We start from the raw sequence: 26,469 nt of genomic DNA, 5'->3' as shown, positions 1-26,469 counted from the left end.
AGATCCCGGCATCCACTGCGGAATCGCTTCCGCTCCCCACAGCGCCGACGTGTGACTGAGCCAGGGAAGGGAGGGACAAGGGCGATACCAGGCAGCACGGAATGTGGGCGTGGCCTAAAAATGCTCCCAGCCCATTGGTCAACGAGAAAGATGCAAGGAAAGGGGGTGGGACCAGCTCTCGGTGGGCGTGGCCCTGGGGGCGGGATTACAAGGAAAGCGGAGCGCGCAGTCTCTGTCTCCGCCTACTTGGGGGAGGGGCGCGGTTGTTTCCGCCCACGTCGGGAGGGAGGTGCCCAGACGCTGCCTCCTCCTACTCCAGGGGGAGGGGAAGGACGGGGTCCGCCTTCTCAGGGTGCGCGCGCAGCTCTCATTATGGCTGTTCTTCGTCTCCGGCGCAGGCTTCCCCTTACACTTCAGGTGTAAGGCCCCTCTCCAGCACTCGCCCTGGACCCTCCTGCGCTACAGACAGCCCCGAGACGGGGCCCTCGGACTCCTGGGCTCAGGAGGTGGGCGAGGAGCGTGAGAAAGGGAAGCTCAGCCCTCACAGTCCTCTTCCTGGTTCCTCACAACTGCCCCAGACTTTCTCGCCCATTCAAAGCCCCTCTCCAACGTCCCACCAGAGGTCACCTCTAGGGTCCCCTACCCAATCCTCCAGACACATTCCCCACATCAGGGCCTCCCCTTCCTCAAGGGCCCCTACCTACCCTGATCCCGGGAGTATATCCCACCCCTCCCAGCTGGATCCCGTCCCCGTCGCTTCTGCTTCCCAACTGCTCCTCCTCCCACACCTCTACGGCACCCCTTTCCTCCCAGAGCGGACTCGAGGCCCAACCAGACTTTTCCCTCGAATTCCTCCCCAGGACTCAACCAGGACTTTTCAGATGTTGCCGCGGGACCTTCCGATCCCCTGTGAGTATGTCGTGACCCCGCCCCCCAACACTCGCCCACAACTTCCTCTGGCCCTCCTTCTCCATCCTCAACAGCAACTGACCTACCCTTAGCCCTCTTCAAGATCTTCCCCCAGCCGGACCTTATTCTGCTGAGAAACTCCGTGTTATTCCAGTCTCTCACCTTCTCACCCCTGCACCCATCTTTTCCTCCTTTCTGCCAAGCTTGGAAGAAAAATCATTGTCCTGTCCTGTTAGAAGCCAAATTCTTATGCTGCTACTGGAATCCCTTCTGCCCTCTTCCTACCTCCCCAAATGCATTTACTGGTCTGCAACATCAGCCATCTCACCTGCTCACTAGTTTCTCCCTTCACCCAGCCCTACCTTTAAGCATACCCAAAACTCTTCTATCAGGAGAACACTTAGCTACTAATATTGTCTTCTCTTCTCTGTCAAATCACCCAAAAGACAAACGACCTCCTTTGCCTTCTGCTTCCTTCTCTCATCCCCCTCGATGGAGTTTCCACCACCTCTCCCACTCTCAAGTTAGATGGTGAGAGGCTTGGTACTTATTGTTCATTCAACATGGATTAAGCAACTAATCTGAGCCTGGCGTAGTCCCTGCCCTCAAGAAGCCACAAGCTGAGGAGGATGAACCAGTAAAATTCCTGGACAGTATGAGCATGTTATGTGAGGGGGAGCCCAGACTTGGGAGTGCAGGTGAGGGCTCCCCAGAGGTGGTGGAGTCAGAGGCAAAGCCTGAAGGACAGGGTGGAGTTAGGCCAGATGACCTGGTAGGAAGCCCACAAGTTCACCAAAAATACTGGGTTGATTGAGCTTCTTTCTGAGAGTTGATGTTATTTTTCTTTCAGAGAAGCTCAGTATTCACTGTCTTTGACCTCCCTGTGTCTTCTGACACATTCATTCCCTTATTAACAAATATTTTATTTTAGTGAGCACCTACTTTGTCCCTATCAGCCCCTGGTTGATTCATCTTGCTGAATCCTTTAAAACAACCTTTGAGGCCGAGAAGCAGGTGAGGACTCTGAGTTCCAGAGAGATTAAAAGTCTCACAGTCTGGGAGTGTGGTGGAGCTGGGGCATTTTGAGCTGAAGCAGTCTGACTCCAGTCCTGAGCTCTTAAACTGGTACCATCTTTGGGCCTCTCTGAAGGTACCTTATCCTGATCCTTCTCGATTTGTCTTTGCCTGCTTGGCTGGGCTCCTCTGCCTCCTGTTCCCTCCTTATATAACTGTGGTGTTTCCTTGTGGTTCCACCATACTCCCTCCACTGTTTTTTCTACACAGTCCTCAAAGATCTCACTCCAATGCCTTTCAAATCGTGTCAGGACAGATGATTCCCTCAAATCTCTCTCTAGCTGTACATGTTCTCTGGACACTTAGAGCTGCCAGCAGGATACCTCTGCCCTCCCACTTGCCCAGGTCTGAAATCACACTCTGCATTCAACCAGGATCATGAGCCAGCTCCCTCCTCCAACTGTTCTCACATCTTATCAGTGGTCCCCCCATCTCTCAAAGTGGGCACTGTCTCCTCCTTTCTAAGGCACCACAGCGAATCATTTTTGTTTCTTTCTCCAGCATTGTCCCTTCACTCACCCCATTCCACACACACTGAAAACCACTCTCAGTCCCTCAACATGCTGTGCTCCTTCCTGGCTTAGGGTCTTTGGACATATTGTCCCCTCTGTCTGGAATTGTTTCTTCCATTTTTTTCTTATGCCATCTTTTTGTCTTCTCAGCCTTCAGGATTCAGCTTTCTCAGCCTTTCCCCTACTCCTGGCTCAGCTGAGTCACCCTGTACTTCCACTTCAGGGAACTTTTCAGACTTGTAATTAGGTGATTAATTATTTGTCATTCATTTGACAAATATTGAGTGCCTCTCTGTGTGACAATCTGTTGTAGACACTATGGAATCAGCAGTGAACAAAACAAAGTTCCTGTCTTCATGGAGTTTACATTCTAGTGATTTAAGACTGACAGTGAAAATAATAACATTGATGAATTGTGTATGTCAGGTGGTAAGAAGGGCTATAAAAAGTGAGGGCAAAGGGATAGCAAGTGATTGAGGAGTTACCATTTTAGACAGAGTGTATGTAGTGACATGTGAGTACAGATTTAAATGGAGATGTCCAGAGCAAGAGCATAATTGTTAGGTCATTTATATCTGGGGATAGGCTCTACTTTCCATGAAGACAGGACCAGGCTTGATGTCTTGTCCATTGCTAAGCTCCTGGAGCCTTTCCCAATGCCTGGCAGATAATGCACACTGACTATTTTTTGATTGACTGGTTAAAAACCACAGATCTAAGAACAGGAATCACATCTTAGTCTCTTCTTCTATCCTGTGCAGACACTTCCTCCAACACACATTTCCTGAAGATTAGCCTTTGCAACCTTTAGGGGCAGAAAGGGCAAAGAAAAAAATGTAGCCCTAAGAAAATATTTTGTTATCCAGTGAGATTATAAATCTGGGAATTAGCAGATTTGAGAACCCAGAAGGTGACCTGAAATAGAGTTTTCTGGGTCAGATTGGGGAGCAGTTAGGGTTCGGCTTGCCTGGGAGTGAAAGAAAACCCCAGATAACAGCAACTTAGACTATCACCAGGGACCCAGGCCTCTATCTCAACGTGTGGCTTCTACTTGATCTTCCAAGATAGTTGTTCAACTCCAGCATTACATCTGCATTCCAGCCTGTAGGGAGGAGGAAAAGGCAGAGAAAGGCATGCCCTCTTCCTCGAAGGATAATTCCCAGACATTGCATACACCATTTCTGATTACCTTCCACTTGCCATAATGTACTCATAGGGCTCCACCTAATTCCAAGTGTGGCTGGGAAGTACAGTCTCATTTGAGGTGGGGTGGGGGGGTTGGGGGGTGGTTTCTATTACCATGGCAAAAGGGGAGAGTGATTAATGGGGGACACCTTGTAAGCTCTGAATTACGGATAATTGGCCAGTGAGTCAATGACTATTTGCCACTCAGTTGCCATCTCCCAAGTCTGGCCAGATCGATGGAGCTGGTGAGGATTCCCTGCAGCTTGACATTCAGAAACTGAAGGAGAAGAGTGACATGCTGGACAAGGAGATCTCCCAATTAATAGCTGAGTAAGTCCCTTTGCTGGATTCCTCGACATAGTTGAGAAACACTTTTGATTAGTGCCCAGTAACCAGAACTTGGTCGTACTAGCTTAGCGTAAAAACAGTACTGTGCTGTTGAATTCAGGGTGACTTAGTGGCCTCCAGGGCAGGGAAGGCTTGCAGGTCTCAGGAGGGCCTGGAACTAGAAACTGGAAAACTGTCAGGAATGGAAGCAGTCACTTTCCCAGTTCTCTCTCTTGGGCTCCCCATTCTCTGCCTCTGCTTCCATCTGCACACACACTCTAATTTCTCTCTGGCAGGTGTGGTTTTCAGTGTATCAGGGAAGCTGGCGGTTCTACAGCTCCTGGCTTTTACCACACACCTTGCTCCAGCCTTGTAGCAGAGACTGAGCAGTCTTTTAATCTGCATATCATATTTCAGAGAATCTGACTACGCCAGTTTGGATTACGTACTCATCTGTGAGTCATTCAGCCATGGCCAGGGTCACATAGTACTAATATGACTGGGAACTCTTCACTAAAGATGCAAGAAACATTTGCCAGGAGTGAGAGGCTGGGCAGATACCCCACCCCTCCTCCAAGCTTCATGGGGCAGGGTCAATGTTGCCCATCACTATATTCCCAGTACCTAGCACCTAGTAGGCTCTTAAAAACACTTTTTAAACAGGTGCCTTATTACTGTCTGAGCCCTGAGTCCTCATCGCCTTTCTTAAGAGGTCTCTCTTTCTCCCCTCTCCCCATCCCTCACTCCAGAGGCTACAGTGTGGGTGAACTGGAGGACCACATCTCCCAGCTCCATGAGTATAATGACATCAAGGATGTAGGCCAGATGCTGCTGGGTAAACTAGGTGAGCAGGACTCTGGACAAGTAACCCGGGCCCAGAGGTTGTCCCCACCCCCAGGGGTGGTTTGAATTTCTCCTGGGCCTTCTCACTTGCCAACGCCCCCTCCCTTCTCAGCTGCCCCACTCTCCAAATGCCCCACCACCTCTCTTCTCACCAGTCCCTGCCCTCCTGATAAAGGAAACTCTTTACTTGAGTTCCTGGGTTTTCTCTCCCCTCAGTACAGAGCTTGCTTTGGAGCTGCAGACAGGTTTGAGAATGGGCTTGTCCACCTGTAGACTGAGGACTGAGGGCTCTCAGTCTTCCAGGGCCACCTCAAGTGGCTGAAAAGCTAAACAGGCAGAAAGTGCTGGGGCAGCCATTTGTGTCTTTAAAAGAGGTATTTTGGAAACTCCTTATCCAGAGTGCTTGTAAGCAGGGCACAGGTACCTGTGTCTCAGCTGGCTGGGATGGCCCACTCTGGAGGTAAGGAAACATGGAGGTGGCACCCTGATATTTGTTGGCCAGGGATCACTCAAGGTAGTGTTCACAGCTCCATCTGTCTGCCCAATTGCTGTATAAGTTTTAACAGCTGTTCCAGAAATGCCTGGCAGCATCCAGGATTCCATAGCAGGGAGGGCTTCTCTTATGCTTCATTGGGGAATGGTTCCCAGATTAGGGGAAGGAGAAAGAAGCAGAAGAGGGAAAATATAGTTATGATAGAGAGGAAGGTGACCAGGGCCCAAGGAGAAAGGAATATGAGGGAAGTGAAGCTTAGTGGTTAGAGCATGAGCTCTCTTTAGAATCCAGCTTGAGACCCGTCACTTCCAGGTCCTATGACCTGGAGCAGGCAGCCTTTCCTTTGTTGAACACCTACTGTGTGTCAAGTATACTCAACAGGGTGCTGGGAACACTTTGGTGAACCAGGACACCTGAAAGTCTCTGTCCTCATGTGCTTATGTTTTGGTTGTTAGAGGTAGGGGATGGGAGAGGGAGGTGGTCCATAGGAAAATGGACACAAACAAAGTTAAAACATGTTGAATGCTGTCAAGGAAACTTAGCATAATTACAAACTAAGCTAGTCTTGTCCCCAGTTGCAGGGGAGGGAATCTGAGTCTTTGGAATTTCCCTATAGGAGTGTCTTTTGTTATTCATGGTGGGCCCAGGACCACACCTGCTGCCTGATAGTTCTTTTGGAAGGAAGCTGATGAAAGGTTGGGAGCAGCCACACCTATAATCTTAGGTGGGGGCTGGCCAAAGCAAAGGCTGGCCATGTGATTGCAACGTCTGGAGAGTGTGTCAATTGGGACACTCGAACCTCTGAAGAGCTTCCATAATTGATAAGCTACATCACTGTGCTGGGAGGGTGAGGAGTTCTGACTTCACGTGGAGAGCACATGGAAGCTTGTGTTTGAGACCCTCCCAGACCGCACCCTTTGTGTCTCTTCCTTTGGCTTATTTGTATCCTTTTACTATAATAAAACTACAATTATGAGTATAGTGCTTTCAGTGAGTTCTGTGAGTCATTCTAGCACATTAGCAAACCCGAGGGAGTGGTGGGAGCCCCCACATTTGTAGCCAGTTGGTAAGAAGTACAGGTGGCCTGGGCCCCCAAATTTGAGACTGGTGCCTGCAGAGCAGTCTTGTGGAGGATTGCCCTTAACCTGTGGAGTCTGGCCTAACTCCAGGGAGTTTGAGTCAGAGTTGAATTGAATTGAGTTACCTCAGTATTTGAAGTTGTTGGAAGTTGAAGAAGTTTTTGCAACCTACTTAGAAACAAAGAACAGAAATGGAAAATATTGAGGTGAACAGCGTGGTGTGTGGGCGGTGAGAGAAAGTAATCAGGAAAGGCCTCTGAAGAGAACCCTTCCCATGGGAAGAAAGTGTTTGAGAGAGAACAGCGGGAGGAACCTCACAGAGGCTCTGAATGGACAGGATCCTGGCCCGTGGACCATGCTAAGGAGTCAGGGTTGTTTAGCAGGTGTGGGATACAGTCCAATTTACCTTTTAAATTACATTTTAGCCAGATGATTCTAGCTGCACCAGGTGGAGATTGGATTATAGGAAGCTTCATTTCACTCCTGCAAAACGGGGTGAGAGTTCAGTGAGTCCTTGCAGGTTGAGTGTTGAATACAGCACCTGGCACATGTAAGAGCTCAGATGGGAGCTGGTACTTTGGGGTGGCAGGGACAGGGGTGAGACCCAAAGCGGGAGCAGGAGATTAACTTAGCCAAGCAGGGGAGAAGAAAGCAGGTACAGATGCGGTATGGGTCAGGGGTGGATCAGAGCATGATGCCAGAGACAGGGCTTTGGCCGCATGCCTTCCCACTAACTCACTAAACATTTCATCCTTCCTTCCTTTCTTTCAGCTGTGATCCGAGGTGTCACCACTAAAGAGCTGTACCCAGAATTTGATCTGGACATGGATGACTGAGCAGAAGGCTAATGGCCCATTGTCCATGACCAACTGGGATTGGTGGATATGGACATGAGAAGCAATGAGAGCCCAGGCTAAGTTTCCAAGGGAGCTTGGGGAAGAGGGGAACACGGAGAATGGGGACATTCCCAGCTCCAAGGTTCCTGAAATGTCAGGTATATGTATCCTATGATAAATAGATGTACAATCTTGGTGTGAGTCTGTATACTAATTCCTTCTCCTCTGATAGCACCCTAATCTCACTCGGGAGAAGAGAGAGCCTGCTTGGATTATAACAGGCTTCCACGTGCCTGTGCTAAATGCCTGCCATCCATTACCTCTAATGCTTAAAACCACCCTGTGAGGAATTAGCATAGCTATCCCCAAGTTACAAATGAGGAATTGATGTTCAGAGAGGTAGAGTGACTTGCCCAATGTCACACTACCAGAAAATGGCTGAGCAAGGGATTTGAGCCAAGTTTGATTTCTGAAGGTTATGCTTCGAAATGCCTTGTCTCTCTGGGTTGGAGGTGGAAACAGGTAAGCGTACAGAGTGAGCAGTGGTGGACATTTAGAACAGATTCTTCCCTTTTAAGTAGATGTACAGAACAAAGTTCCAGTCCCCAGTTGTAATTCTCTGCCAAACAAGGGTGAGCTGTTGTCATCCTTTCTTCATTGTATGTTGCTTATCATGAAGAGTCATCAGTGGCTGATTTGGAAAGGAGTGAGGTAACTGCTCAGGGTGCAATCCGGCCTTCACACTGACTTGCTGAGTGTTCTGACTATCAGCTGGCCCCTCTGGCTCTGCCCCTACTGAACACTTTTAGAGCATCATAGTAGTGATTGAGGTCAGGCTGCCATGAGGTTGAAGGAAGTATAGTTACTAAAAACCGGCCATGCAAGTCAGGCTGGGTTGGAGTTCCAGCTCTGCCCACTTATGAGCTGTGTGAACTTGGGCATCTGGCTTGGCTTTATGAGATGGAAATAATAGTAGTACTATATTCTTCAGGGTAATAATTGGCATTAGCTGCCTCAACAAACAACTCTAAAATCTCAGTGGCCAAACTCAATAAATGTTTATTTCTCTTGCAAAGCCTGGAGGCCCTCCGTTTCATAGCTATGATGCCTGGAACACGTGGCCACAAGTTACCACAGTAGAGGAAAGAGATGGAAAAGGCACATCAACTCTTAACTGGCTCAGCCCCAAATTGGCAGACCTCACTTCTCCTCAGAGCCCATTGTCCACAACTAGTCATGTGGCCCAAATGACTGCCAGGGCAATTGGGAAATGAGGTGGCATGTGGATATTTGGTGTGAGTACCCACCTCCCAAGGCTTTGCCTGAGGATCGATGAGCTACTAAGTGGGAAAGTGGCTACACAGGACCCAGAGCCTAGGTACGTTTGGAATCCAGCTCCCCTTTAGAGCTGGACAGCACCCCATCCTCCGCAGTGACACGTGTGTGTCTATTCAGATGGCCATGCTTCTTGTCCCTTTCCAGGCTTCAGATGCTTGTTTGCATTGATACATCTTAGAGTCACTGTGAAAGCTTCCATGACTTTCACAGTGCATTCTCATTTCTGGGCTTTTCTTGCCATTTTTTTAAACCTTTGTACTTTCACATCATAATGTCAACTGGTCCTCACAACCACCTTATGAGATAAGTTCCATTATTAACCCTATTTTGCAGATGAGAAACAGGCTCAGAGAGGGGAAGTAACTTGTCAAAGTCACACAGTGAGTCAGTGGCAAAGCTGGGACCAGAGCCCAGGTCTATCAGTGTCCAAAGCTCTGAAACCTAACCTTGATACCACACCTCAAGGCCTCACACTGCCAGGTAATTGACGGCTGCACACTGGCTTCTGACCAGATGGGGTGCCCTTTGAGGACTAGACCATGTCAGGTTCAATTCAGAGCACCACCTTTGCCTGCCTGCACCTTACACATACTCAGTATTTGCCCTAATTGAGTGTGGCCTTGGTCCTGTTCCCATAGATCTTCAGTGAGAACTAGACTTAACTGGAGATTGAACCAGGCCTGGGATGGGCATCATAGATTCTCACACTTCTTGGGCCCCACAGGGCTCTCAAATTCCTGGGCCCCCTCTTTTTACGGTGGAGGAGGAGAGGGTAAGCAGCCAGACTCAGAGGTGGGTGGCAGCCCCAGAAGTGACCCCCTTCTATGAAGTTTCCTCTGCCTCACCCCATTTTCTTCAAGTAAAGAGGTTATTTGTCTGCCCGCCCCGGGCTTGGCGGGACTGCGCCGGGCAAGGTCCTCGCCGGCTGGCGGCGGGAATGGCCGCCGCCCGTGGGAGAGGCCGGGGCGCCTCCGCCCTGCGCCAGGCCCCCGCCCCCGCGGGCTGCTTGTGCACCGGGACCGCCGGCACCATGCACGCGCCGGCGCCGCGGGCTCTGTTGACATCATGGACATATGTGAATCGATCCTGGAGAGGAAGCGGCACGACAGCGAAAGGTCGACCTGTAGCATCTTGGAGCAGACACACATTGAAGCAGTGGAGGCTGTCGTGTGCATGAGCTCCTGGGGACAGAGATCCCGGAAAGCTGATCTGTAAGGATAAGGCCCCTCACGCCTGTCTCTGACTCCAGGGATGTCAGCATCACCATGCACGTGGACGCAGCCACACCTGAGCTACCAAAGGACTTCCATTCTTATCAACCCTGTGCATGACTCCTTCAGAGCCCTGATCTTGTGGAACCTTCAACAGGAACACCTGTTGCTTCCCAGGTGCCTGATTCCAAAGCACCCTCGGCCCTGGCCGTCCCACCGCCCGCTGCCATGGCCACCGAAGCTCTGAGCCGGGAGGCCAAGATGTCCGGAGCCGTGCTGATGAGTGTGATCTGCCACACAGCGGGGCATCCCCCTGTCCACATTCCCTCAGCCAGCCCTAGCAAACGAGAGAGACGGCGAAGCACAGTTTTTTGGGACACTTTGAAGCTCTTCAGGACACCCCCCTGGCGGACAGTTTACTCGGCACTAACTCGGTGTCCTGGCAGCCTCGTGTGCACGGCTCCGGTGGCCTCATCCCTGCTGAGAAAGGCCAGCAGGCAGGGTGGCCCATGGCAGTGCAGACCTGCTCACCAAAGAATTATGAAAACGACTTGCCAAGGAAAGCTGCTGCTCTGATTTCTGTCCCTGTCCCGAGTCCCCCTCTCCTTTGCCAAATGATCCCTGTGACCGGACCAAGTGGCATGGTAACAGCCTTTTTGAAGTCCCCTCCTCCAGCGGCTGCAGGGACGGTCAAACCCATCTTACCCCAAGCAGCCCCCGTGTCCCAGGCTGTGCTCGTGGGCCCATCTGTGCCTCAGGGAACGGTGATGCTGGTTCTCCCACAGCCAGCCCTTCCGCAGCCTGCCACCTGCGAGCCCAGCGTCATGGCCGTGGGGAGCACCAAATTACTGCCGCTCGCCCTTGCTCCCGTCTTCATCACCTCCAGCCAAAACCTGCACCCCTCAGGTAGACTTCTCCCGAAGGAGGAGGAACTATGTTTGCAACTTCCAAGCTGCCGGGAAAACCTATTTCAAAAGCTCACATCTCAGGCTCACTTTCGCACGCACACAGGGGAGAAGCCCTTCAGCTGCAGCTGGGACGGCTTGTTGATAAGAAATTTGCTCGTTCAGACGAACTCTCTCGACACCGCAGAACCCACACGGGGGAGAAGTTTCGTGGTGCCCGGCGTGTGAGCGGTGCTTCATGCGCTGCTGCGACCACCGACAAAGCACGCACGGCGCCACATTGCCGCCAGGAAGCCCCCAGGCTGGCAGGCCGAGGCCGGCGCGCTGGACGGGGTCGCCGCGGCAGAGACCCGGGCGCCCGCGGGCAGTGCCGGCCTCCGCCTGAGAGCACAGCCCGGCGTCCCCGCGGGGACCTGTGAGAAGCCTGTGCTCAGAAATGGAAACAACACAGGAGATAGCTGATGGCTTCCTCTCCAAATACTCGGGGGTTGAGGGTAAGCAGGGAGCTGGCTCTGATGAAAGTGTGTTAACTTTTCCTTTTGGTTGGGACCCTGCTCAATATCTTTTGTAATTTCAGAATTTTCTTTAAGGAAATGGAAAGAAAAATGGATAAGCTAAGTCACCAGCATCCAAACAAACATCTTGGCAATAAAGTTTACAAAATCTGGGGTTTTGCAACCTTTCTATTTGTGTTTTGTAGAAATGAGACAGGGTACTAATTTTTATACCATTTTCTAAAAAATATTTATATCGTTGGTGCTCAGATCACCAATTTCTAGATGGATTTTACAACCTGCTTTTCAGTGTTTAATAGCAAAGGTTATTTATAATGACCCTACTTTATTAGACTTGGTGCAGTTTCCAGCCAAAAAATAAATCACAGGTTTATAATCTGGCCTTTTAGATCGAAGAATATTTTAGAATCAGAACTGGTTAAATAAGGGCCTCTTAAAGAAAAGGGAAAAGTAAGCTTTGAAGTTAGCTTCTTTGTACCAGCTTCAAGGGAAATTCCAAGCAACCATTCCTTCCAGGCTATAGCCCAGGAAACTAAGGTTTTGATTAATTGGGATCAGTCACCTGTGTTCAGGGGGTGACTTGTGAAGGATGTACCCCAGAAGACAACCTAAAGTACTCAGTAGATGTCTGGGAAGCAGGGGGCTGCTGTAGGATTTGAGTGTCTGTGTTTAACATTTGTCTTTTGGTTTGTATCTAAAACACCAAAAGGAGAATACAAACATTCTAGCAACCGGCTGCTTTGTAAATTGTAAATTAACTTCTTTTAATGTGGCCTTATCCAGAGTATATTGTGGGTAGAATTTCTTAGAGTAAAAGGGATTGTCCTTATTGGTTGAATGAACTTTTCACCAAAGTACAGCTCACCTGAAGTAAAGTGCATGTGCAGATTGTCCCGCCTCAATGCTCTAATTTCTTTATTTATTGAATATTAAAAGCTATAGGAAATGCAAGTTAGGCTAAATGGCAGCAATAGTACTCAGCTGCCCTCTCATTCGTTTTGTTAAGAGGAGATTGTTTTGCCCAAACAGAAAATTACTTGGAATGGGGTAAAAGTGAGAAGTTTTTTGCATTCTATCTAGAAAATAGATGGTGGCACCATGTTTAAGCTGTGTGAGTCCACGTCCCAGATACAGAAGAGACTTTCCTCCTGCATCCTGTAAGCCGCCCAAGTTGTTTTTTTCTGGTAAACATTGTTGGAAATTTAGGCAACAGAATAAATATAAGGAACATATGGAATGTTGCACTACTTTGTTGGCCTGGAAATTCTGCTTTATTGTGCAGTGTGTATTTAGATTTTGTCTTTACCTTTTAGTTATTGGCATTTACCTTTAAAATGATGGTAAGGTGTGAAATATTGAATAATTAAAATGTAATTAAGTTTTTGTTCAGGTCTTTTTCATCTTTGCTACAACCCCTCACCGGGTCATTCATCGTGTGTTCCTCGATAGGTTGAGCTTTGTTATCAAATGCTATTTGACATCTGTATGTAAGTGCTATCTGTATTTTTATGAGAGTTTCACATTTTTGGATGCTTTGATTATTTTTACATTTCCTGAGACACAATTGCAAGAGAACCATAATTAAATGTATATAATATCTGATGGTTTTCTCTATGAACCCAATTCCTTTCTCCCACTTATATCTTAAATCAGCATAAACATTTTTGATGCTATGCCATAAATGGTATCAAATTTGGATTTTTTTTTTAATTATGACCTACAAAATAATTTTGGTCCTATGCGTGCTCTGGTGGGTAGTACAGAGCCTTTGAGTATTTGGTTGATTCTCACACTGGATTTCATTCTCAGAGCAGTGTTGGCTCTAAAGAATAGATGTGTTAAAAATGGTTTTAATTTGCACTTCCATTTCCATTTTCACAAATAACTTATATGAACACCTTTTCTCTGTTTGTTCATTGAAAGACTGTAACCGTGAAACCATTCCCATCTGGAAAAGCAGTCGCCCCGAGAACCAGACCCCTCGCTGCTGTCTGTGGCCCTCACACCCGTGTCCCTGGCCTTGGGGGCAGCCGACGAGGCAGGGTCCCCCGTGCACTTTATATTGCCTGAGCAATTTTGCTTGATCCTTTTTTGACTAGGAGCATTTTAAGTGCTCCTACTATTTTAAGTCGTTTCAGTAATAAAATTTAAAGTGTTTCATAATTATGTTTTATGTAAAAGTCTTTGATTTATTTAAATGAGTATGTGTAATATAACTTCTTCCTTTGAATCACATAAAACCTTTGCTGATTTGCAAAAAAAAAAAAAAAAAAAAAAGAGTTCTTTGTCTGCCTCTGTCCACTCAAAACTTGGTGTTAGGTACTGGGGAGCCATGGTCTCTGCATCTCTGTCACAGAAAGTCACCTGACAGTAGGAAGGCAAGGAACTAAGAAGCCATGACAATACCATTTGATAAAAAGATGTCATGGGGTGATAGGAGCACATTTGAACAGCATCCAACCAATCTGGGCATTGGGGAAACTTCCTGGGAGAAGACACGTTGACGCCTGTACAGTAGAAGGAGTCAGCCAGGCAAGCGTGGGGCAGTGTTCCAGGTGGTGAAACAGCACTTGCAAAGGCCCAGAGGTGAGAGAACTTAGTGGGCCCAGGACACAAAAAGATTCAGTCTGGTAAGAGAGTAATTAGGGGTGATGATTGCTGGCTGTGTCCATTCAGACTCTTGGTGCCAGACAAGAGCCTTCCTCAAACACCACTGTAACCTGCTCTTGCACTTTGGGTCAATCTGGGGGCATCAAGGAGGATGCTGGGAAGGAAAGCTTAGTCTGGGCCTGTTTCTCTCCTGCAAGATCACTTCTTGCAGGTGTCATGTCACGCAAAGGTCTCAGGAGGGCAGTGTCTGCTCAGAAATGAGCGCAACGGCTCCCAGAAGCAACCCCTGGGAGGGCCTTGTTGGGAAGGTCCAGGCTTGCCAATCCACTGGTGCACACCGGATCCTCACAGCACCCCATATACAAGAGGGGTTCTCTCTGAAGCGACCCCAGGCAGTGAGGAGCCAGCTGGCTGTAAGATGTGGACTGTCCGTGTGCCCAGTGGTGCTGGAAAACAGGCCGGGCACCCTGGCTGAAGTTAACTCTGACAGGGCCTGTGCACGTACGTGGTTTGTTCAGTCATATCCGAGATAAACCCTACTCAAAAATATTTATCATCTGGCATCTATGGATTTCAAAACACTAATGTAAGAGCCTGCTCTCTCCCCAAGACAGGTGGGAATGGGCTCATTACTGGCAGCCTGACCTCATGGGGGCAGTGTCACCAAATATCACCCTGCTTTGGCTTTTCTCAAGGGGACATTCTGAGGGAGGGACGAGGTCCAGGCTAGGAGCCCAGTGCCCCTCTGTGGTGGGGGAGGGGACAGCGGCCCTTACCCTGATGCCTGGAGCATTGTGAGGAAAGCACTCGGTTTTGTGTCAGGTGGGAAGGACTAAGAACAAGGTGAAAGGTCACAATAACACACCCACCAGTCACAAGCTGAAGGCCTTATTGCAGGAGAGGTTGACAGTCACAATAACTAATATTTATGAAGCTCTGTGGGTCAGGCAGGGTGGCAAGCACTTCTCATGCAATATCTCATTGACTCCTCACAAAGACTGAGGGGGGTTAGGTGGAGTATCCTCATTTCCAAATGAACAAACTGAGGTTCAGAGAGGCGGAGTGACATGCTCAAGGTCACACAACCAGAAAGTAGCTGAGCCTTCTGAGTAGCCGCAATGTGACATCCTGCCTCCACTGCAGAGTCCCAGCTTCTCTTGAGTCTCTCACCCAAGGTCATGAGTTCTTAGAATTCGAACCCAGAACTCTCTGAGCCATTAAGCCAAGGTCTTAACCATGAATCTTTGCCGAGTTTCTTGTAAGTTCAGTCTGCCCAAGCACCTAACCACTAGACCAGTGGCCAGCTTTTATCCCCAGAGGAGGGCCAAAAATGAATGGCCTCTGCTGAAGGCTGGGCACGGGCCCCTCCCTCCCAATTCCACTGAGCAGGACGCTTTGCTTCCTTGTCAGAGAGCCTTTCATCCCCAACATCAGGAACTCTGAAAAGAAGTAGATATCCTCCTGACCTTTCACTCCCTCAGCCCTCATGTTCACCCCTGAATCCCAAAGAATATCAGCTGGAATAATAACCCTAGCAGCTAACAGGGCACCTCTGAGCCAGGCCCTGAGCCTAGTGCTCTGCATGATTATCACATGTATTCCTCATGGCAGCCCTCTGAGATATGAAAAGTTATCCCCATTTTCCAGAAGAGGCAAATGAAGCCCAGAGAAGTAAACTCATTTTCCCAAGGAAATGCAGCTAAGTAGCAGACTCGGAGGTTGAAGGGGTTTCCAAAGATATGCTCTTTAAACACCAGGTAATAGTTTCCAAGCCTCTCAGGAGCACAGTTATCTCAGAGGCTTTTAAAAATAAAGATATAGGACTCAAACAGACCCTTGTACACCAATGTTCTTTACAGCATTATTCGCAATAGCCAAATGGTGGAAACAACCCAAGTGTCTGTTAACAGGGGAATGGATAAACACAATATGATTATTCAGCTGTCAAAAGGAATGAAGTTCTGAAACATGCTACAACACAAATGAACCTTGAAAACGTTATGCTGAGTGAAATAAGCAAAGCACATAAGGACAAATATTGGATATGAAATATCTAGAATAAGCAAATTCATAGAGACAGAGACAGAAAGTAGACTACAGGTTACCAGGGGCTGGAGGGAAAGGAGAAATGGGGAATTATTGCTTAATGGGTTCAGAGTTTCTGTTCTGGGTGATGAAAGAGTTTTGGTAATGGAGGGAAGTGATGGAAGCAATACATTGTGAATGCAATTAATGCCACTGAACGTACACATAAAAAATGGTTAAAATGGCAAATTTTATACTATATGTAAGTGTTACACAATAAAATAAATTTAAAAAAAAAAAAGATTTGGGGCCCTAGCCTCTAGGAATTCTGACTTTTTAGGTCTGTGGTGAGCCCAGACATGTATTTTTTTAATAAGCACCCCAGCTATTCCTTGATCTCTTGCCTCTCTGTTGCATGTTCCTTGCTGGTAGACAAAATTGCTTCTAAGTACCAGTAATAACATTCTATCAAATCCTGCCCGCTGAACCAGTCCATCTTCAAACACACCTACAGAGCCACCTGACCCTCAGAGCAAGCTGTGACTGTTTAGATGAAACCTGGGTGTGATTTTATCTACATTCTCCCCAGCGCCTCCTCTGGCCCTCTCACAGGCCCTGCCATTTGTTGGTTGCCAAAGACTGGAGTTGACTTGTGCTCCACCCTCCACCCGGGGCCCCAGCAAACCTGCCCCACTGGTTTGCCAGAGAAGAGCTGGGCTGGTTTTGCCATCTTAGGGCTCTTCTGGCTTCTGATTTTTTTAGGGGCTCGGGGAGTACATTTAGGGAATGGGAGGAAGGGGCCATTTGGAGAAGAGCGCAGGGCAGGGGGACACTTTGAGCGCAGCCTGCTTTGCAGACCCCGGGGGTGAGTGCTGGAAGCCCCAGGACATGCCCACACCCTATCACACCTCCCACGCCCACCTGCGATGCTTGTCTCTCAGTCAACCTCCAGTGCCCCAGCAGCCTGATCCAGAGCCTCACCCCAGACAGGGAGCTTCTTCAGTGTGACTAATGCTGGTCCCTCCTGTTATCCAGCCCAACTTGGGGAGGAGGCCTGTACCTTTTGCTAAGGTGCTCAAAGAAGGGGGTGAATCAGCAACTGACAGGCTGTTGCAGAGGAAATCAAGATGTTCATAATATGGTGGTGGCTAAGGTTTTTTGTTTCTTTTTTAATCTGAGGTCAGAGGAAGCTTGGCAGGCCATGCAATAAATAGACACAGGGGCCCGGGCTTGTGGCTCCACCTCACCAGGCCTCAATTTCTTCAACTGTAAAATAGGGAAAGTAATGCCTGCCATACCAACTTCACAGTGACCATAGATAGGAAGGCTGGCTCAAGGATTGTAAAGAAGTATGCAAATGTCAGCTCATTATTATGAAGGTGATACTCTGTGTGTTCTAAGAATATTCATGGCCCCGCAGGAATGCAAGGACCTTATAGCTTAAAAGGGTACCTTAGTGGGCCAGCATTCACAGTGCATGCAAGCTCTGGTGCCATAGGGTCTGGGGAGGGGTAGGGAGAGGAGTGCTGGGAGGAGTGAGGGAGGGAGCACCTAGGAGGGGGGAAAGGGGAGTGGGCAGGGAGAATATGAAGGAAAAACTCTTACCTTGGCAGCAAGTGCAAAGGCCCTGAGCAGGACTTTGCCTGGTGTGCTTGAGGAACAGTGAAGAAGCCAGTGTAGACTCAGCAGGGTGTGAAGGGGAGACCAGAGAGGAAATGGAAGGAGAGATTGCCCTGGGGCTCTCAAGCCATTGTGAGGACTTTGGCTTCTATTCTAAGTGAGTTGGGAAACTCTTAGAAGGTTTTGAGCAGAAAAGTAACACAATCTGACTTGCATTTTTACAAGATCTCTCTCTCTACTGGGTGGAGGGGGTGCAAGAGCAGAAGCAGGGAGACCATCAGGGTGGCCTGAAGCAGGGTGGTAGTGGTGTGTGGTAGGAAGCAGTTAGATTCTAGAAACACCAGTATTTTGAAGGTCGAGCCAGCAGTACTTGTGAATGGATTGAATATGCAGTGTATGGGAGAAAGAGGCGTTGAGAGGGAGCCTCCTAGGATTTTGGCCTGAACAGCTCGAAGGGTGGAGTTGTGATGTTCTGGTATGAGGAAGACCATGGAAAGAGCAGGTTTTAAGGGAAGATAAGGAGTTAAGTTTTGGACATGTTAGGTTTGAGATGCCAATTCAACATCAAAGTGAAAGATCTGGCAATGGAGTTCTTGGAAGAGGCCAGGCTAGAGGTGTAAGTGTGGGCATTATTGGCGTAACGTATGGATGGCACTGAACGCCACGATGACATCAGGATGCTAGCACCAAGGGAGTAAGCAGAAAAAAGAGCCAGGGATGGAGCTTGTGGGCACAGATGAGGAGAGCTCAGGAAGTGAAAGCTCAGCCAAGGACTCTGAGAAGGAGTGGCCAGGGAGGGAGGAGGGGACCCAGGAGAAGTCGCTCCAAAACAGTGTTCTGGAAGGAGGCGGCGACTGGCTTGCCTGACACTGCTGAGAAGGGGCCCAGGATTTAAGGAGAAGGTCATTGGCGACCTTGACAAAACAGTTTGGGGAGCGCAGTAGCGAGTGAAAACCTGATTCAAGTGGGTTCCAGAGGGGAATTGGGGACAGTCTTTGAGAAGTTTTGCTCCAAAGAGAAGCAGAGAAATGCAGTAACTGGAGAGAGATCTGAGGTCAAGAGAGTTTTGTTTTGTTTTTCTCTTGTTTTAAAGATAGGAGACAAACAGTATATTTGTATGCTGATGAAAATGGTCCAGTAAAAAGGGGGAAATTGTTAAAACAGAAGAGAGGGGAGAATTGCTGGGGCAATGATCTTGAGTTGGGGAGAGAACGTAGATCTGCACAAGGAGAGGGTTGACCTTGGGTAAGTTTTATGGATGCAAAGAGATGGTTAGATGCAGTGGAGGGAACTTGTGCTTCCCTCCAGGAAATAGGAAGCAATAATGTATAGCAAATGAGGAAAAAAAAAAAGCCTTCCAACTTTATTTATAATCACTAAAAATGGCTAAGAAGTCCTTCAATTAGCAAGTGGATAGACAGACTGTGATATATCCATCCGGTGGAATACTGTGCAGCAATAAAAAGGAATGGGCTACTGATACATCTAAAATGGATGACTATCTGAGAGAATTTACATACTGTATGATTCCATATATATGATTCCATATACATGATATTCTGGAAAAAGCAAAACTATAGGACCAGAAAGGAGACCAGTAGTTGCCAGGGGGTGAGGGTTGGATGTAGGGAAACGAGTTGACTGCAAAAGGCTACACAAGAGACTTCAGGGGGTGATGGAACTGGTCTGTCTCTTAATTGTGGTAGTGGTTAGACAAGTGACTGCACTCCTCTAAACTCCTAGAACTGTACACCAAAAAAGAGTGATTTTGATGTATGTAAATTTAAAATAGTGGAAAAAGAATAGCGGTTGGTATTTTTTTTTTTTTTAAAAAGTAAACCTACAACTTCTCTTAAAAAAAAAAAAAAACCCCTCCCAGCTTCCATTTCTATAATACCTACTACCCCATACATGGCAGAGGCAGGTTTACTGTGAAACTAACAGTGCTCAAGGCTCGGCAAAGCCTGGGTCTACGCCAGGACTGGGCCCTGACAGCTTCTCCTCGCTAGGCCTCCCACCCAACTTCACAGAGAACATTTGGCCCTGGTCCTGTTCTCCATCCTCAGCCACCCCTTTGCCACACAGCCTTGGGGTTTGGTGTCTGCCGTTCCTCTATGTAGAAAGCTCTGCCCCCACAGGTTTGCATGGGCAGCTCCCTCCTGTGTCCGGGTCTCAGCTTGTATGTTGCTTCCTCAGAGAGAGGCTCTCTGGGACACCCAGTCGACTGCAGCCCCTCGGCCTCCACTTTATTTCCTTCCAAGTGCTCAGCGCTCCCATAATTTTCTTACCTGCTCCTTTGTGATGGGAGCTGCCTGACCAAGGACGTCCTTGGTCCTTGGACCATGGCCCCAGCACCCCGAGCAGAGGCTGCTCACAGAAAGCAGGTGTTTCATACGTGTGGGAGGGGTGGTGGGAGCCATCAAGCGGGTATCGTTTTTGCATAACTAAATTGACCTCACAGAGGTTGTCATCTAGTCAATGAAATAGGGCAAAAGAGATTCACACTCAGTCCCTCCCACTGCCAAAATGCACAGCCGTGGAGCCACACCCCTTCTCCAAGGGCCCTCATCACCCAGTGCAAGCGACTGGCGAATTTGGAGGTCTGTGGGCTCATCTATGAGTTAAGAGTGGATAAGTGTACAGAAAGAACTATTGGTAGCTTCTGTGGCTTTTTAAAAAAGAGTATTTCTTGCAATAATAAACTCAATAATTTTTCTTTCATTTCGAAGCTCAACTTATAAATCTCATTTTGTTTACACATTCAGTACATTTTTTTTTCCATTTGTTATTGTGGTAAAATGAATACAACTTCACATTTTAGTACATTTTAATACTACCCAATTCCAGCCTTCTCAAGGTTAAGACATTCAGTAAGGAAATCATTTTGCCAGCCCAAGCAATATGGGATGAACTTTACCAAAAGACTGAGGTTGCATGTTGGCAGAGTACTTTGGCCGTTACACAGGGTCCCCACCTTCACCCCAAGATTATGGTTGGCACTCTGGGTCCTCTTTTATAATCTCTGTGTCCAGTGAAGAGATATGGTAGCCGATGTACCCTGAGTCCAAGTTACATAATTTTTCTGACTAATTGAGGTCTGCAAACACCTTCTGCTCCCACCCAGGTTTCTGCACTGTTGGATTGGATTTGGCTAATCTAAGTATTACCTACTTCATTCTGAATTTTCTATATTCAGAAATACATATTTCTATATGCTTCCTATCTATCAGGGCCACACCCTGATATGGGGTTGGATTATATATATCTTCCCAGGCTCCGAGGTCCCAGTGGGTAAATCTCTCTGAGAACGCACTCAGAGCAGACTTGGGCTGGGTCTGAGTTGGGCCCGTGTCAAGACAGAGAGGCCATGGCTAAGGAGAGATTACAGGTCTTGGCTCTGGAGCCAGACTACCCAGTCTAGCTTGGAGACTTAGGCAAGTCTTACTTTCTTAGTGTCTCAGTTTCTCCATCTGTAAAATGGGGATAATAATATTATCTGTCTCATAGAGTTGTTGTGAGGATTAATGAGTGAAATGTTTGTAATTTCTAAAGGAGGAAGCCCCCATGGGACCACTGCTCCCTGGGAATTTCAGTGGCGGGGGAGAGGTGGATCTGCTATACAGGAAAAAGAGGTGGCTGCTTTGGGCAGTGAATGTGGCTTGAGTCAAGGTGGAGAGAGCATTTGCTCATTGCTCAGCCTGGCCACAGCTCAGGGTGGCACTAAGGTTGGCAAACAGGGCCTGTACTCACCTTCTGGAGCAGAGATGCAAAGAGCAGGCAGGTTAAGCTATTGTCTGGAGCTTGTGCCTGCTCAGAAATCAGCTGAAGGAAGGTCCTACTGAGGTGAAAATGCCCTCTGCTAAGCCAGATGCTCTCCCTGGCAGCCCAGGTTTCCTCACCCATAAAATGGTGATGATCCCAATACCTTCCACACTGGGTGCTGGAAGGAGTAAGAGCAATGGTGAAGAGAAAATTCTTTGCACAGAGCCCTTAGTAAATGGTAGCAGATGTTATTACAATCACTGTCATCGTCTTCCATTCAGGTCAGCAGGCCTGCTGATGGTCAATCCTGTCCAGGACAGCTTGGCCCAGCTTTCCGGAGAAATAACGTGGACGCCAATTTCTACCTTCTATTGAAGTCGTTGGGGTAAGTGCTGGAGGTAGAAGCCCAAAGGGTCAGGGCCTCTCTCTCAGAGGAGAGGGAAGGAACAATACAGGTGGAGCTGCCCTTTGCCCTGCCGGGTGAAATAAAATGTCTAGATAATGAAACTGAGGTTCAGCATGGGTAAGAGCTTTGGTCTAGGGCAGACAGATTCTGAGTCAGAGAGCTGAGAGAAGGCACCCAGGACGCTCGTGGGATGCAGGCATTTTAAGCAAGCTCCCCAGGTGATGCTGATGCAAGGGGTTCAAGGCCGCATTTATTGAGAACACAGGGCACTGAATGCCCTATCTGGTATAAGAGGCCTCCAGGTGATTTTCACTGCAGCCAGCAGATCAAGCAGTAGATCACAGGTCATCACTGGGACACTATTTTCTCCCGATAAAACAGATATCCTTTGAACTGCATTGGCTGTTCCCTTGGCCTTGAACACTTCCTCCTCCAGATGCAGTCCTGGCTTGAAAACTCACCTCCTTCAGGCCTTTATTCAAATGTCCCCTTCTCAGGCAGACGGATTTAACATGGCAACTCTCCCTCTCCTCCACTTGGTAGGGAGTTTTCTCTGTCTGGTTTACTGTTGTATTTCTGGTGTATACAACAGGACCTGGCTAATAGTAGGTGCTAAGTACGTATTTGTTGTGTGAATGTTGGATAAACGGGCTGGAACTCAGTCCTTTGGGAGAAAACTGCTCCATTCCGGAAGCAACAATCTGCTCAACCATAAGGAACATTCCAGGGAGGGAAATGATCAGGTCCCACACACAGCCAGGCCCTTTCTCAGCGAGATCCCTGTCTTCCTAGCTCCTTGCCACAGGGTCTGGAGGAAGGAATGATGGAGTGACAGTGCTCAATGGATACACGTGGAGAAAGGTTAAATGAAAGAAGCAATTCCAACAGCACACTGGGTGCACTATAATTCCACGTTGCTAAAAAAGTAACCATTTGGGTTATTCATTCTTTCAACACGTCTACTGAACACTTATATACAAATATTCATTCCTTAAACAGACATTTACTAAGCACCGACTGTGTGCCAGTCCAGGGTCTAGGTCCTGGGCATTCTATGGTGAACAAGACAGGGCCCCTGCCTCCATGGAGCTATAATCTAAAAATATAAGCATAGAGAAATTTCTGGAAAGTTGCACAACAACTCATCAATAGAAAGTGGATTTGTTTAAGAAGGAACATGATTGTGTTATCAATACTAATGACAGTAACAACCGTTAGGAAAGCAGGGATTGGTCTTGCAGAGAGAGGCAGAAAGGTATAGTGGCTGGGAGCGCTGACCCCAGAGCCAGACGGCTCAGATGTGATCCCTGGCTCTGAACTCCCTCACTGGGTTTTCTCATGTATGTCATTTCACCTCTTTATGCTTTAATGTCCTCATCTGTAAAACAGGGATAACCATAGTGCCTAAACCTTCAGCTCATTTCAGGATTAGGTGAGATGAGGTAGAACTGCTTGTTTTAGTTTGCTAAAGCTGACAAAATCCAATATGCCAGAAATGGACTGGCTTTTACAATGGGGATTTATTAACTTAAAAGTTTACAGTTCTGAGGCCATGAAAATGTCCAAATCAAGGCACCAATAAGTGATGCTTTCTCCCTGAAGACCAGCTACTGGTGGTCTGGGACTCTGTCATATGGCATCTGCTGGTCTTTTCTCTTCTGGGTTTCATTGCTTCCAGCTTCTGGCTTCATTGGCTTCGTCTCTGTTTCTGTGGTTTCCGTTTTGTGTGTCCTTCTCTCTCAGCTTCTCTGGCTTTTCTCTCTTAGCTTCTCTGTGTTTCTCTGAATTTCATCTCTTACACAGGACTCCAGTAAGATGATTAAAACTCACCAGGGGCATGCCTCAACTGAAATAACCTAATCAAAAAGCCCCACCCACACCACCCAAACCATCACACTGCTCTTAGCACATGGTAAGCTCTCTGTGGGCGTTTGTCTTGTGGCCTTGAGTGCATCCTGCTACCTCTATGGGACAGGAACTATTGTCCTCACCCACATTTGACAGGTGAGGAAACAAGACTCACCATATGAAGTTTATCAAAGTTCCCATAATGAGGAAGGGGCAGCACTAGGAGTCAAGGCCAGGTGGTCAATCCCCTTTGGACCATTTCAGCTTGCACAAGGAGCATGTAGCATGTTCTAAATGAAAAAGAAGAAAGATGCATTCCCAACCTAGGGACCCTAGCATGGATCTGGTGAGTGAAGTAGAGTCAGCAGACCCCCGAGATACACTTTTCTCACTTACATTACCCAAGGCCAATTGCCCAAACTTTGTGAATTCTAGCATGAGATCCAGATAGACTTCTTATATACAGTGCAATCAAATAAAAAGTTAAAATTCTTATCTGGACAAAGGAAGAAGAGCTACTTGGTGAAAGCCTTGGAGAGAAACAGCTAGATTTCCCCCACCCTAGGTCACCACCTTCTAGACAAACTGGGGCCCTGTTTTGCCTCTCTCCCATCCCTTGGCCTGGCACCAGGGAATGCTGTAAGCATCTGTGGCCCAGAGGAGTTACTAGGGGGTGTTTATTAACAATAGTATCGCACAAGCCCCAGTCAACCTGCAGCAGATGGGGGGGAGGGGCTGCTGCTGCTTCAAAAGCTGTGGTGGTGGTGGAGGATATAGGGGGCCTGCCCTGGACTTTGGGGAGTTTCCACGTCAGTCCACCAATCCTATGCCTCTCACAGGACAACAGTGCTCCAAGGAGCTCTGGGCCAGCCCACGTGAATGTCTCACCCCTGCAGGTGGCTGTTGGCCAGTCTTCTTAAATGGCCTCTCCCATAGCCGCTGTTTATTCCTAAAGACCAAGAGAGAGTAACAGCCCCTGCTTGGCCTCTGGGGGGCCCTGTTTCTTTTTGTTTTCTTTTTTTTTTTTTTAATTAAATTCAGTTTTATTGAAATATATTCACATACCATACAATCATCCATGGTGTACAATCAACTGTTCACAGTACCATCATATAGTTATGCATTCAGCACCCCAATCTATTTTTGAACATTTTCCTTACATCAGAAAGAATCAGAATAAGATTAAAAAACAAAAGTAAAAAAGAACACCTAAATCATCCCCCCATGCCACCCTATTTTTCATTTAGTTTTTGTCACCATTTTTCTACTCATGCATCCATACAGTAGACAAAGGGAGTGTAATCCACAAGGTTTTCACAATCACACTGTCACCTGTTGTAATCTACATTGTTAAACAATCATCTTTAGGAGTCCAGACTACTGGGTTGGAGTTTGATAGTTTCTGATATTTACTTCTAGCTATTCCAATACATTAAAACCTAAGAAGTGTTATCTATGTAGTGCATAAGAATGTCCACCACAGTGACCTCTCTACTTCATTTGAAATCTCTCAGCCACTGAAACTTTATTTCGTTTCATTTTGCATCCCCCTTTTAGTCAAGAAGATATTCCCAATCCCACGATGCCGGGTCCAGATTCATCCTTGGGAGTCATATCCTGCATTGCCAGGGAGATTTACACTCCTGGGAGTCAGGTCCCACATAGAGGGGAGGGCAGTGAGTTCACCTGCTGAGGTGGCTTAGTTAGAAAGAGAGAGGGCCACATCAGAGCAACAAAGAGGTACTCAGGGGGAGACTCTTAGGCACAATTATATGCAAGTTTAACCTCTCCTTTGCAGTAATGAACTTCAAAAGGGCAAGTCCCATGATAGAGGGCTCAGCACATCAAACCACCAGTCCTAATGTTAGTGACAACATCAGCATCAGTCCAGGTGAGGAAGTCCAACACTTCTGCCCTTTCCTCCAGCTCCTCAGGGGTGGGAGGCCCTGTTTCTTAAAGCCCTGGTATCAAATTCGTTTGGTGGTATTTCCTATAATGCAGAACTCTGGGCCTCCCTCCAGACCTACTGAGTCAGAATCAAAAGGATGGGCTAGACTGTGGATTTTCAAAAATCTCCCCAAGTGAATTTTACAAATAGACTATTTTTTAGAACCATTTTAGAGTGACAGAAAAAGTGAAAAGATAGCACAGAGTTCCCATATACCTTGTGCCCAGTTTTCCCTATTACTAACATCTTGAATTAGTATGATACATTTATTATAATTAATGACCCAAAAGTGATACATTATTATTAACTAAAAGTCCATTCAATTCAGATCTCCTTCATTTTTACCTAATATCCTTTTTCTCTTCCTGGATCCCACATTATATTTGGTTGTCAAGTCTTGTAGGCTCCTCTTGCTTGTGGCAGTTTCTCAGACTGCCCTTGTTTTTGATGACCTTGACAGATTTGAGAACTGGTCAGGTATTTTGTAGAATGCCCCTCCATTGGAACTTGTCTGATGTTTTCTCAAGAGCCTGGGGTTATGGGTTATTGGTAGGAAAACCACAGAGGTAAACTGTCATGTTCATCACATCATATCAAAGTGACATACTATCAATATCATTTCTGACGGCTGCTGTTGGCCTCCATCACCTGGCTGATACAGTGTTTGTTAGGTTCCCAGATGATGTTTATGCCAGAGAACCAGGAGGCAATCGAGAAAAGGACTTTGGGCTCTGTGACCACCAGATTTCTAAATCGTGGCTTAGAAGAAAGAAGCCATGTAAGCAGACAGTTCACAGGCTGACAGCGTCTTTACAAGCCAGGGGCCATAAGCACCTGACACAGTGACCTTGTTTGTTCCCACAAAAGCCCCAAGAGGTGGGCGAAATCATTATTCCTATCTTATGGATGAAGAAACTGAGATTTTGAGCCCTCACAGCTAGGAAGCGGCAGAGCCAGACTTGTTTAGCACCGCTCTGGGCTAGGGGATGCCCCGAAGGCAGGCAACACTGTGGAAAGGTGAGG

The 26,469-nt window shown here is 47.6% G+C and overlaps 1 protein-coding gene and 1 pseudogene across 1 annotated transcript; both read left to right on the top strand.

Moving 5' to 3' along the window:
• Window positions 1-101: 101 nt before the first annotated feature.
• Window positions 102-7,450, top strand: SWI5 (SWI5 homologous recombination repair protein). Its single transcript, XM_037850789.1, has 6 exons — window positions 102-165; window positions 425-506; window positions 861-909; window positions 3,889-4,010; window positions 4,757-4,851; window positions 7,194-7,450. Exons 1-6 carry the CDS (start codon window positions 102-104, stop codon window positions 7,256-7,258), a joined length of 477 nt encoding a protein of 158 aa, XP_037706717.1. The 3' UTR covers window positions 7,259-7,450.
• A 2,158-nt stretch (window positions 7,451-9,608) lies between these two features.
• LOC119545273 lies at window positions 9,609-11,174 on the top strand (annotated as a pseudogene).
• The last annotated feature ends 15,295 nt before the right edge of the window (window positions 11,175-26,469 follow it).

Source organism: Choloepus didactylus, chromosome 10, assembly GCF_015220235.1.
Source record: "Choloepus didactylus isolate mChoDid1 chromosome 10, mChoDid1.pri, whole genome shotgun sequence".
Taxonomy (NCBI): Eukaryota; Metazoa; Chordata; class Mammalia; order Pilosa; family Megalonychidae; genus Choloepus; species Choloepus didactylus.
This window is presented reverse-complemented; position numbering and strand designations above follow the sequence as displayed.